This window comes from Pseudopipra pipra, chromosome 3 (genome assembly GCF_036250125.1).
Source record: "Pseudopipra pipra isolate bDixPip1 chromosome 3, bDixPip1.hap1, whole genome shotgun sequence".
Classification (NCBI taxonomy): Eukaryota; Metazoa; Chordata; class Aves; order Passeriformes; family Pipridae; genus Pseudopipra; species Pseudopipra pipra.
The window spans coordinates 107,675,204-107,689,516 of record NC_087551.1 but is presented as its reverse complement, the minus strand read 5'-3'; the positions used below and the strand labels follow the sequence as shown (position 1 = coordinate 107,689,516).

The following is a 14,313-nucleotide window of genomic DNA, read 5'->3' as shown; positions in this document are numbered from 1 at the left end:
TAATAAATGACACCTTCTTTCCACTAGGTTCTGACTACAGCTTCTCCTACTTACAAGTAAAATGCTATTACAGCTGAGGCTGGGGACAGGAGAGGTACACACTAAAGAAAGAAGACTGGGCATAAAAATCACAGCGAGACATCCCAGCAACTTACTCTAATGATCATATCACATCTGTGTAAACACACTTCTGAAAACCTGCATCAACAAGACATTTTCTGTATTTACAGGTATAGTATAATCCCAAAAATGCTTTCAATTATCTAGTTTCTCCTTGAAGCACTTTGAGAATCAGACCTTCAGAAACAGAAATACTATGATGAGCTAGTCTCATTGCAAGTTAAAAAAACCCACATATTCTTGCAAATAAATCTAATATTTGGAATTTAGAGTATCCAAATGATTTTTAAAAAGAAGAGACACTCAAACACTTTTCCAACTGAAAGACAGCCAGAAGTTAGAATCAGAGTTAACTAACCCTTAAGTGTTACTGCCTCTAGATGAAAATTATTACTTGGCACTACAATGAACACAGCCCAGTGTAGCAAGTGCAATCATCACTCAACATAAGTAACACTGCACAGTATGACTTTGTGTTTTATCCAAGAGCAAGCAGCATATCAAAGTATTGACAAGGCAAACTTTTTATGTACAAAAAACTTGAAATTCTGCAATATAAAGAAACAGTGCAATATAAAGAAAACAGTTAATCACAAACTGTTAAAAAAAACCCTCTATTTAATCAATACATTAACACAAAATTTCTGATACTTTAGATAGTATTTAAGAAATTTTACCTTACACATTTTCTGATTTGTTACTAATGGGCATTTTTTACTTGTACACTGAAAATATTTGCATGCTTTCTTTATGTAAAATTCATCAGCAGAGAAAACCTTGTAAAGAAAGATCAGTTGGCATTGTCTTACTTCTTATTTATTTGACTTTCCCAGACACATCTCTTTCCCTTAAAAAAAATTAGATTCCGCTTTCCCGATAGAGCTTTCAGGTTTTCATATTAGTTAAATACATCGTGATATGGGATGGGGGGGAGGAGCAGGGGGTTGTGTGTTCTTAGATCTCATTATAGAGATGCATTAGATGTGTTGTCTATCATTAGGGTTGCATTCGTTTTCTCAGTGAAATTCAAACAATCACAATACAAAGAAAACCCCTCATACTTCAGGCCTCTTCATGCTTTATCTTTGTCCAAACAACTGAGGAAGGAAGTGAGGGGAAAAATAAATAATCAGCTGACAGCTGACAAATTCTTACCATTTCAGTATGGATATTGAAAAAAAAAACAACCTCTTCTTAGACATATACAGTATGCCATCACTTTTCAGTTCTGAAATATCCTCCTCCTACATAGAAGAAAAAAAGCAAAGGCTCCCAATGTTTCCCTTTAAGGCAAAAACAGTATCCTGACTTGACTAAGTGCTCAGAGAAAACTTCCTCTCCTCATTCTGACAGATGAGGAGGAGGATGAAGGAGAGAGATCAATGGAACACATGCTCAGCAGAGTGAATGACCCCAACTGTGATGCAACTCAGGTACCAAGAGAACCTTAAGATGGGTCAATAGCATCTGTACATCAAGAGTTAACTGACAACAACTTAATTCATGTTCCTCCCATAAATGGGGATCCAGGTTTCTGGATTATTATTAGAAAACATTCCCCTAATGAGACAAACTATTCTTACATGGAAACTTCAGAATAAGAAACAAAGAGAAGGATATGTTTCGCATCTTCATTTTCTGAACATTCAAAACAAAGAGGAGACAACACCACTGTAAACCAGATGTTAATGCAAATAAAGTTTTACACAGAGACACACAAAAACTGCAAGAACATTCCAACAGAAAGGTTTGTCAAAGACACGACTGTCTAAATATAACAAGAGATCTTAGAGGAAAATATATACCAAGAGCAGTATCTGTATTCTTTTTTGCATTGAAGTAGTGCTTTCCTAACTGCAGTCTATTCATTATTTAACTAATTCTTTTGACAGTATCTTCACACACTTCCCAGACTGCAGAACATTCAAATCACAAGTCTCAGACAGTGCTTCTGCTTGCAGATTTACTCTGTATTATGTCAACTTTACTTTTCTTATCATCATAATGCTGAAAAAATCCTAATGTCTTCACAGTATTGTCCATCTTTTGCAGGTTATTTTTTCTTTCAGTGTTGTGTGAACTCAGATCCCTTGTTAATGATACTCCAGCAGTCACTTTACTAGACTTCCTTACTTGAAACTATTATAGTTTCAAGTATTATAGTCCTGTGCTTCAGACAGCTTTTCTCTTCTTTGCCTAACTTCTGTCAGCAAAATCAGAATTTTCAGCGTAATTATAATCTGGTTCACAAAGGGAAGCACAGTAACTAGAATCTGGACACTCAGGCTGCCAATCTGTTTCTTCTGATTTAAGACTGTCAACCGGAATGGGGCAGCACCTACTCTGAGAGCAGACTGCATGGCCAGCAGCAATTAAGACATCAGCTAGACTGCTGTCATCATACAGAACATCCACCTCTAATTTCATTTCTGAGCCATAGTGGATGAAATGAAATATCAGAAACGGTTTAAGAAGAAGCTTCTGAAACAAAAGTATAGCTTCATCACTCCAGTGTTCCCCTTTGGCAGGAACTGCATCATGCAAAGAGCAAGACTGTGCCAAGCGTGGCAAGTAAAACAGACTTTCTGGAATAACTTTAAGTTTATGGATTTCAGAGTAAGGAATGCTCTTCAGAAAGCCATAATCAATAAATGTAAGAACAACAGACTGACTTGTTACTTCACTAATTTCTACCCTGTACCACTCTGCTTTCAGTCCAAATTTGATCAAGCAGCTGGCACCAGGGGTCACATGTTCTTTTGGGAGAGCTGGCAAGTTGTCAGGAATATCAGAGAGCAGCAAGGACAACTTCTGCATGCAATCAAAGAAGACTTCAAACTGGACACTGAAGTTTGAAGGATCAGTAACTGCAGTTGCAAACCCTGGGTATGTTCTGCCACTTCGCAGCAGCATCCACATGACTGAATTTATCTTGACTGACATACCAAGTTCTTTACAGTTTGCACTTCTGGATTTTTCTGGTCCAACAATTGTCTGACAATGGCTTAAGAACTGGTTCAAATACTCCTGAAACATTACTTCTCCTATTAAAATATCTACCTCCCAGATACCAGAGGATTTCAAAAACCTCAAAAACAAGATCCTTATTTCAGAATCCAGGAGTGCATTTAATACATGGTCAAACTGAATTTTCTTCAGGTTTTTAAACCAAATCCATTTACAAAACACAGCTTGTTTAGGAACATTTTTAATCTCATCACTGAGCATCTTTGCATTATTTAAGGACACCATTTCGCACGTGCCATAATCCATGAAAAAAACTAGCATTAACTTCTCCCTGACAAATTTCTCTATCACTTTCGATCGATACCACCTAAAGTTCTTTTCAGATTGTATCATACATTCCAGTCCTTTTTCAATATCATCCACTCTAAGCAAATCACTTCTTTGTGCTTCTTTGTCAAGCATTACATTTAACTCATGCAGTATTTGCAAATTTGTAACTAACTGTACATAAAATTCTCCAGTCTCCAAAATATTAACCACTTCTGCTGCTTCTATTTGTCCAAAATTTATAAATTGATGAAGGATACTTATGGGGGTTTGGGGAGTATTTTTCATCCTAACAGCCTCAGTTTTACTTTGACCATCTAAACCATTCCCAGACCTTCTATCTTGAGGATTACCATTTTGGTTTGGCCCATTGTCACAATGACACATTTGTGCGTTTTGCCACCCTGCCTCGTCTATTTCCTGCAGAAGGTCATTAGACACAGACTTTCCATCACAAATTACATCTATTTCCCATTGCTCTCCATGCTGCTGTAAGAACTTGCAAGTAACTAGCTCATTACTTAATTTTCTTGTTAAATAAGCAGCACTTTCCTTAGTCCAGCTTTCACCAGGAACACTTTTTACATTGCTAAGAAAACAATGAACACTAAACCTTGGCAGAGTTAAGAACTCTTCTGGAATCCTGCAGATGTTTGATGAACTTACAACTGCAGCATTACCATAGTCAATAAACTCTACCTCAAAGGAGTTTCCTGATTTCAGAGTTTTAATAACTGCTCTATAGTAAAAACAATCAGCCTCATGCTCTGCAACTATGAGATCTCCTACCATGAGCTCATCTAAGCAATTTTCAAGATTCCTATCCTCCAAGCTTTCATTTAAATCATTTGCTAATTTTACTATTAAGTTTTCATCCTCTGCAAGGTGAACATAGAAACTTGATAGACTATTCATATGAGAAATATAAACTGCTACTTCGGTATTCATCTGTATATCACGTTGAGGAAGACTGATTAATGTAGGTGTATTTTTATTACTCCTTTCCTGCTGACCTGCACAATGTAGTCTTACATTATGAGATTCAGAGAGAGCATTTACAGTTATTTCCTTTGAAGTTAAAGCAGAATAAGAGAGTGAGTCAGAAGCGGGTTCTCCAATCAGAGGTTTTCTGTTCTCCGGAACAGCACTGAAAGTATTTCTAAAGCCTGGCTCTTTGCTGTTCTGTAAAGTTTGCTGTTTTAAGGATCCACTACACAATTTTGATGTGCTACATGCACTTTGCTCTTCATCTCCAAAATTCTCTCCAGTATCTGTCTGGTCATCATATACTTGGCATTTCGCTTTGGTTTCTAATTTAAGTATTTCAGGATTTTTAACACTTACTTTATTAATTTCTTTGCCATCTTCTATGTGACAGCTCACTCTTCCATAACTTCTACATTGTCCCATACAGCTTTTCTGTGCCTGCTCTTCTGACATTTTTTCTTTAAGTTTTTGACTTACTTTGAGCTGACCATCATACAACTCCACAACAATCTTTCCATCCGATTCTCTGGATAAAATTACAGCCTTCAGCAGTCTACCAAGAAATCTTTCCTCAAACCATCTAGTAATGCTTGCTGGAATTTTTTTCCCCCTAAAATCTGACAGACAGCATTTAATAGCTTGCATAGGTGTGAATATTAGGTCAGTCGCAGAGTCTGGAATGGGCATCAACTGGTCTCTCTCCACCACACTCTTATTTCCAAAATCCACATAGTGAGCCCATACATAGGATGTCGCTTCCACAGGAAAAGCCAAAGCTCTGTAAAAGAGACCATCTTCAAAATATCTGGCTATACATAATCGTGTATTGTTGGTATCGTACTTTGCATTATTTAACGCTTTACTTAGGTCACTAATTCTCTTCATCAATGCCTCCACAGTTTCAGTGTTTCGATTAAGCTGACAGTAGAATTTTGAAGGATTATTTATGTGAGTTATATAAACCTCCTCCTCACTGCCAACTTTTATATTAAAAGATGAGTAGCAAAAACTGTACAGAGAACCCAAAGATGCAAGGTTTCTCAGTCCAACATACTCAGACTGGATGAGACCACGTTCTCTGAGGAATTCCTCTGCACTAGTAAGTGGAGTCTGTAAGTCAACAACATTGCATAAACAGCTGGGGCTCACGAGAACAAGAGCATAAATGACACAAGTCAGTGGTCCTCTAGAAGAAGAAATGAAGTCTTCAAATTGTCTGTGCATTTCTTCAGACCAAGTGAGTGAGTCAGTCTGTAAGGGTACATTTTTAAGCCCACATCGAAATGCCTGACTTTCCAGAGTTAGGAAATCTGGAAGAACAGCCTGAAGATCTTTAAGTAAAACTCTTTCTCGATAACCATAGTCTACAAAAACCACATCAACTTCATCTGTAGATACCTGCTGCACAACAGTTGCTCTGTACCACTTCCCATCTTTGGGACATTTAACAACACAGGCAACCTGTCCGGTTTTGTAAGGACTGGTATGATCTTCATAGTAAGTCTGAATTTGTCCCATTAAGTTACTTAGCTCTGGCAGTTTGCTTTGCAACTGACATGAAAAATCTGATGGGGAAAAAATGGAAGAACATACCACTTCAAAAACATCTCCTGGTTTAAACACAAACTCTTTATAGAACAATTTTTCCTCACATACCGATTTATGCATTTTAGAGACAGCACCTTCTCCAAAACAGGATGGCACAACAGATTTTCTAGGCGTTGGAGACACACTTAATGATTTTTCTGTCTGAAGTACGTTTCCATTTGCAGATATCTTACTTTTATGAATATTACCAGTGCTCTCTGCATTGATTTTTGATTTTTTACAGTTGTGCCTTTTTTGTGCTGACCTTGGAACAGAATGTGGTGGCTTTTCCCGGTATTCAGCATATCCAGCTTGAACCATACACGCAGCAACACTTCCTTGCTGCAAACCAATACAATGCACATTAACAATGTACTTGTTGTTTTGCTTTCCAATGACATGAAGCAGCAGTAGTTTGTTCAGCACTACACTTTTAAAGAAATCAGTTTCTTTTTTAACCCACACACCATCAACAGGAAACATGTAAGCAAGGGAACAACCCATAGCTAAAGCTGGTAAGTCAGAAAACTGAGGAAGCAATATTTTCACATGGTGACAGGGTACCGTATCCGTATTTCCAAAATCCAAAAAACGAACAGTAATGTTTGCATGAAGCACTTTTACGACAACAGCCCGGTAATAACACCCATCTCTGCTATACCGGGAACAGCACAGCAACCCCGGCTCTGGCTTTTTAAGGACCATTTCATCAGCTCCACATTGACTGTACGTGTGGCCAATATTTGTCATCAAGGCCTGAAACTCATTCTGGTACCTACAAGTTTGAATCCAAAAGTCAGATGGATTTATGATATGTACCACAAAAGCTTGATAGAAAGAATTCATTTGCATCTCTTCTCTTTTGCAGTGGTTGGAGAAAGAAATATCCTGTTCAGGTAAGCAGGTTTTTGTATCTTTATTTCCAGTAAAATTCTTAAATGAATTGTATCTCTCAGGACATGGTTTGTAGTTTACAGCAATACTTGTGAGTTTTGTTTCCAAAAGCGAGTCACATGATGCAGCTACCTCATTCAAGTTTTCAGGATGCTTAGCATTAATTCCAAGATCTTGTTTTTGCAGTGTAATATAATACAAGTGTTCCGTGTTATTGTATAAATCAACATGGGCACACACAGAAGTTTGTCCTATCAAGGCCTGCATAAGGTCTTTCAGCTGAAATTTTATTACTGTTTCATCCTGACTACCAAAACAAGACAGTGCACATGGAAATGAAATCATTGGTAATGTTATGAACTCAGCTCTAAGTTTCTGAACACAACTAGGTGGCACAGCTTCAGTAACACCAAAATCCATAAACCAGACTTCCACGTGGTCAGAGAGAATTTGTTTAATCACTCCTCTATGCCACTGCCCATTTTGCCTCTTGGCAGCACAAAGTAGCCCTAAACTATCACAAGATGTAGTATTTTCTCCAACAAGAGCTTCATAGTACAAATGCATAGCTCCAGTCAAATCTTCCAGCTGTTTCTGCCACTTCTGTATCTGACAATAAAATTTATTTGGGCTCACTGCACCAGTTATTTTTACATTTTCTTTACTGCCAACAGGTAGACATGGAAAGAGTTCATGTGGAACATGCCAAAAATTTGTTGGTTTCTCAGAATTATTTAAGGTAAACAACTCCCTGACTGGATACTTCTGTTTCAATAGTTCCGGCATTCTATTACAAAGCACTCCTTGGGGCAACACTCTTAAAGTTTCTACAATAAGACAAAATGAATCTCCATCAATAAATTTACCTAACTTCAATTCAAGAACATCAGTAATAATCTTTGGCACTTCTAGAATAAACACCTGGTGTGGTATAACAGCCTTCACGTGTCCTGTAATCTGTAATCCCACTAGAGATGAAAAATAGTTAATGGCGTTTGGACTCCATTTGTCTCCAAGAGGAAGTATGCTTGCAAAAACACCCAAAACCACCTTTGGAGGCAGTTGAAACAATTCATCACAAGCAGCAGCAACATGTGTTTCCTCAACTGCCAACACATATCCAGCGTCTATAAGAAAAGCCTCACAGATAGTCCCTTTCTTTCCCAGAACTCTTCCTCTATGCCATTCTCCTTCTGTGTCTTCCACCAAACAAGATCCACCAGTGCAAACATCCTCTTTCACTTTGAACACACGCTGTATTTCATTCTGCAGTATGTAATAGTCAGGCTCACACTCTGTGTTGTATTGAGCATGGAACATTATAACCAAGCACTCAGGATGGCATTCTATGTGATTTATCTCCAATTTCATATCTCCTGGGTCTGGTAAAGGAGTCAGAGATTCCATCCTGTCTGCAAAGAAAAGAAGTATGATCATCCTGATAATTTTCCATATTTTTTTCTTTGCAACTAATTCCTTACGTGACATTTGTTTTCAAAATCTTGTAATAGCATATTTTTAAAATTCTGGTTAAAATGTATGCTAAACATTTTAGAATGTCATGTTTTATGCAAGTGGGATACACTTGACACAATTCCCTTTGAAAGACACGCTCAGATTACATGAAAAAAAGTACCTCTGGATTCACTCTTGTGGCTACAGGCTAATTCTATCACTTGAGATTAACTTCTAACCAAAAGGTTGCTCCCAGAATAACAGAGACAATTTAAGATTATATCAAAAAACTAGGGGGATAAGGGAGGTAATGGACATGCAGGAATGCGGAATCTGGCAGGACAGACAAGCAAGAAGACTGTATTTTTTCTCAAAGAAAGGTGTGTCTGCTCAAAGAAAAAAAAGAGTGGAAAGCAATTCCTGTCATTTTATGTAATGTCTGCTCATCTCATAACTGCTACTTACATCCAGTAAATTTAATTGCAAATCTCTCCAAAGGAGATGCAATTCAGTGTTTCATTGCACTGAAACTGCAGTTACAGACCTTACCTGCAAAAGTACTTTCAGTCTGCTTCTCTTTCTTTTTAGCATGTCAGTGACCAAGGACTCACCCTGCTTTTTCTGTCTACATCATTTCTTCAAATCACTGACATTTTATAATTCTGTGCTTTACTGTTTACATACTCTGGCTCTCTCTATACTATCACTTAGAGCAATAGTATATTTTAAATTCTCATAATTACAAGAACATACTAAGCACATCGTCATGTGCAACACTTCTTCACTTTCCATCAAGTAACAATTGTGCCAGCTGTGTTTTGTACTGTCTCAACGTTCCAATTCTGAGTTTAAGTATCCTCAAAACCTTCAGACATTTTTCTGATCTTCATCTATAATCTGGTCTTTAAACTCAGTTTCCAGTTCAATTCACAAGTCAATGACTCAATGGATCTGTGATTTCACATTGTCTAAAAATGCTGTCCATGACCATAATTTCTTCAAGCAATTCCCTTAAATAAACATCTAACAAAGTAATCAGAAGTAGACAACAAAATGCAAAAACAGTGGATAAACACACAAGGAGAGACTGGACAATAATCTTGATTTATGAATTTTTATGTAAAGCTGAAATTTAAACTTTCAGTTTCAATAACCAGTTATTAGGGCAAGACCTTCCTCGGCCTGCAAAAATCTTCAGTGGAACTGCCATGAGAGTTTTCATCATAAGCATACATGAAGTGACTACCCAAGCTCTCCTCAGAACAAATATTGTTTCCTATCATCTTACTTCCACAAAAAATAATAAAAAAATCCCTAATAAATAAATGAGAACTCCTACTATAAAGCAGGAGGGCAGAAGGACAAAGAATACATCACATCTAAAACCAACAAAAAAACCCCCCAAAAAATCTAAAACCACTGGCCACCAAAAAAACCCCTCACAGCAAAAGCAGTACCAAACCCAGATCTGCCAAATACATGCTCCAACAAGGCCCTTTTCTATCACTTTTCCCTGTAACAGAAAGGTAAATTCGGGGGGGGGGGGGGGAGGGGTTAATAAAAGAAAACAGCCTTCAGAGAAGGGTTCTCTCTGCTGGGAATAAAGACCTGATCACTACAGAGAATCAAACTCTTGAAGGGGCATTACTGATGCTCTGGGGCTTTTTTTTTCCTCCTTCACTGAAACAAAGCCCTGCCTACATAAATACATAACAAATTAAAACAATTTGGCATCAACATTTGCTTGCCTGTTACTACAGCCCAAATAACAGCAGCACACTGATACAGTCACATTTCTACAGTTTACAAAAATAATCTTTTGCTATTTACTTACCTTTCCACTACTTAAGGCTTACTCACTCAGAAGACACCTTCTAAAGGAAAAGCAGCCCATTATTAACAACTCTGCATCTCTCTACAAAGAAAGACGGTAGACAAATCATTAGGATGGTAGAAAAATCATCAGAGAATCATAAGTAAACTAAATTCCTTTACTACTTCTCTTATCAAAAGCAGCGCTGAGGATGAAGTCTTAAGGGTGTTTGTTCACGAGAAGCTCAACATGAGCCACCACTCTGTGTTTGCAGCCCAGAAAGCCAAACATATCCTGGGCTGCCTGAAAAGCACCATGGGGGGCAGGCAGAGGAAAGGGATTATCCCCCTCTGCCCCACCCTACTGGGACCCCACCTGCAGTGCTGCATCCAGCTCTGGGGTTCTCAGCAAAGGAAAGATGGGAAGATGTTAGAGAGGATCTAGAGGAGGCCACAAAGATGAACAAAGATGAAAGGGCTGGAGCACCTTTTCCACGGAGACAGGCTGTGGGAGCTAGGGCTGTTCAGCCTGGAAAAGAGAAGGCTCCAGAGAGACCTTACAGCACCTTCAAGTACCTAGAGGGGCTACAAAAGAGGTGGAGAGGGACTTTTACAATGGCATAGAGCAATAGGACAAGGGGGAACGGCTCCCAATTGAAAGAGAGCAGTTTTAGATTAGATATTAGGAAGAAATTCTTTACACTCAGGGTGCCCAGAGAATTTGTGGATGCCCCGCCCCTGAAGTGTTTAAGGCCAGCCTGGACCGGCTCTGATCAACCCGGTCTAAGGAAAGGTGTTCCTGCCCTTGGCAGAGGGTTGGAACTGGATGATCTTTAAGGTCCCTTCCATCCCACACCATTCTGTGATTCTCTAAATCCTCCTCCTGCCCAACAAACACACCTTGTAAGAGTTCCTCACACCTAGCTTAACTATAACCTTAAAATCGCACAAAAAAAAAAAAAATTACAAAACTGAATCCACCTTCCTAAAAGCATGGTCTGACCACTCTTTTTCCACTGCAACTCAAAAACCCACTCCAGTCCGAGAAGTACAATGCAGGTGTCTACGACCTACTTTCTAAGCAGGAGCGGCCACTCACTTACTTTTGCTTGCAACGCTTTAGCCACCAAAATGCACGCTGTATAACGCACCACAGGCAACACATGGCACAACAAAAAGGGCTTTTAAATGCAACCAAGCGCAGGACATGAGGGACATGTTCCGAAGCAGCCGCTCTGCCCCGGGCTGTCTGACGCCGCGCCTACCTGAGAGGAGCCGGCACGGAGTCGGGCGCGGCCCCGCACCGCGCGGACGCTGCCACCGCCAGGCAAGACCCGAGAGGGAAGAACAGCACCCCTCAGCAACTGCCGCGGCTTCCTCACCGCTCACGGGCGGGACAGCACCGTGCGAGAGCCAGAGGCGCCAGCACAGGATCACAACACCACAGCCCCGCCACCGCTCGCACCTCACGCCCAAAATGGCGGCGCAGCGCGCGGCGGGCACACGCTGCCCGGGAACGCGCGTGCGCCGCGGCACCGCCCGCGCACTTCGCGCCGCTCGTGAGGAGGACGGGGCTGGAGGGGAGGACACCGGTTCGAATCCCGCCTTTCTGCGTGGGGGCGGTGCGGGGCTTGTTGGCTTTCCGTGTGAAGTCGTGCCTTCTTCTCTTGTTTGTTTCTGGGTTTTGTTTGGTTAGTTGTTATTTTCCCGTTGCGTTTTCACGTTGCAGTTGTCATTTATAAGGTGTTCCCTAAAGTTTGAGTAAAGTGTGGGTGGGTTTATGAGTCTCCTGTAGCTGCCTCAAGAGGACTTGAGAGCTCCTATTCTTTCCCATTGGCGGAAAGAAATTCTCCAGGCTGTGAAAAGTACATCTTAACGGACTGCAAAGTGCTGCCCTCACTTGCTTTTGAGTGCATGTCTGGCCTTTTTTTTTTTTTTTTTGGGGGGGGGGGGGTTGGAGGCAGTCTTGAATTGTTTGGATTTGTGGTGGTTTTGTTTGGTTGGGTTTTTTGGGGTTTTTTTGGGGTTTTTTGGGGTTTTTTGGTTGGGTTTTTTTTTTTTTTTTACAAAGAATATAAGCTTAAGTGGTCACAATAAGAAAACTTAATTTGCTGTATCCTACAAGTATTAACATGCTGGTGTGTCTATAATTGATTGCACTCTTGAGAAAAGAGTTTGCCTCTGTATAATAATTTCTAAGGGTTTACCTTCAATTTTTACCCTTTCCCCCCCACCACTGGTCAGGATTGCTGCACTATAGTTCCCCTTTGCGAAGTTTAGAGAGAAAAGCTGGGTTTGCAATACTTGAAGATTGCAATTTCCAAATACAGCTAATACGTTAAAGTCTTTATAATATACATTTAAAGTGGTATTGAAGCTACTTGGATTAACACTGAAATTTACAGGAGCTCTTAATTTGATTTTGCAGGTAAGTGGTCATGTTTATCCTGGTCAAGTATTTGTAAGAACTACTCAGAACAAAGGTTATAGAGGTCTATCACTGATTGAACTTCAACTGTGTATTTATGGATAAAATACCTAGTTTATTCTTGCATTCTTACGTTGGTCAACAGAATTCCACTACTGGAAAACTCGTTTCTAATTTCTAATTACTTTGAGTTTTTTCTGGTCTGTTTACTTTAACAGAAAGTAACATTGTACACACTCATTCTGAACAGTAAAGTTGTTTATTTTCCTAATGTAACACACTAATGTCCTGTGCACTCCCCTCTGTACCCTAGGCTTTCCATTTTGGATTCAGCCCATATCAGGTTTTGTTTTTTGTTTCCTTTTTTTTTTTTTTATTTTTGTCCCCGTAGGTAACAGCAACACGCTTCAGGGTTTGAATGTATGTACTTTTCTTTAGGCAGCTCCTCCAGAAGGCCTTCCCACAGAAAGCATCTTGCCCTCAGCAGGTACCTCTCTACAGAAGGTGCAGACTTCAAGAAGCTTCTCTAGTCTTACAAATAAATGGGTTTGTAACATTTACATTCTGGGATGGCAAGTAATTTATCACCTTAGTGTATGCCACACATTTATTTATTTTTTAAGAGAACTGTTTATTTGAGATGCTGCGTTCTGTGTACTGGTTGGGCTTAAGTGGGCTGTCTTTTAAGGCTAAGGAAATTTACATTTCCTTGAGTACACATCTTATTACAAGAAAACTATTCTAAAGAGATGGACGTGCAGTGTATCTAAAGACTTCGGAGAACCTTTTCAAACATCTGAGCATTCTTGTGTCGCTTTGAATAAAAAAGATAGAATACCAGTGTTTTTAGCATAACAGTAGGCTGATAAAAACTGTGTAATACTGAAATTTTCTGTTCTCTAAGGTGCTTTGAAGCTCCGACTGAATTTATCTATGTAATTTTACTTGATGCTAGATGATAATTAACAAACTCTAGTAAGATTATATTTCATTGACAGAAGTAAAATACAGTTGAAAAAGAATTTTGTTGTGTGAGGCTTTGCTCTTAACAAATCTTGACTAAGACAAAACCCCAAAAGTGAACCTCAGGTTTTTCTTTGTATGAAACTACTGAACAAGGAACACACTTCATGAGCCTTCTGTGCTCATGGGATGAAGAGTCTGTTTATACCCGTTTTTATTCTATAGGAAATGGTGGACTGTGAAACTCTGTGTAGAGGAACAAGTACTCATTTTCCTTACAGATTCAAGCGTAGTATAAGGAAAATAAAAGCTTTCTTCTAGAGTTTAACAGAAGATCATAAGTGAAGCTCTGCTGCCAGCTGCCTGCCAGTAGGTAGAACATAGCACTGTTTGAGTAAACTTGTTGAACTCAGATGATGAATATCTAATCACAGTTCTAGCTAACTTCCAAGACTTAAGAAAACTGGTTTTGAGTGGAGGGAACATAAGACAACGTTATCCTTTGTTGTCAAAACTGAGGGCCATACTGAAAAATATTACCCAAAGGATGTCTTTTGGATGACATGGACGTGCATCTTGCAGTCTAAACACCAAAAGTAGTCTGCAGCCTTCTTAGGTTGTTCTCGGCAGTTAGTAATTATGTATTTGCTTTGATTTGAGCAGTAGAAAAATTACAAGACAACACTGCAATCTGTAAGATACCATATAAAGGAGGAGAGGAATCATCAGCATCTTCTCTTCTGTTTGAGTTTTAAAATAAAAGTGTCTTGCTG

At 39.3% G+C, this 14,313-nt stretch overlaps 1 protein-coding gene across 1 annotated transcript; it reads right to left on the bottom strand.

The window, feature by feature from the left end:
* Nucleotides 1–210: 210 nt before the first annotated feature.
* Nucleotides 211–11,642, bottom strand: TDRD15 (tudor domain containing 15). Its single transcript, XM_064650630.1, has 3 exons — nucleotides 11,415–11,642; nucleotides 10,172–10,252; nucleotides 211–8,294 (listed from the first exon to the last, which is right to left on the bottom strand). Exon 3 carries the CDS (start codon nucleotides 8,287–8,289, stop codon nucleotides 2,317–2,319), a length of 5,973 nt encoding a protein of 1,990 aa, XP_064506700.1. The 5' UTR covers nucleotides 8,290–8,294; nucleotides 10,172–10,252; nucleotides 11,415–11,642; the 3' UTR covers nucleotides 211–2,316.
* Nucleotides 11,643–14,313: the final 2,671 nt, after the last annotated feature.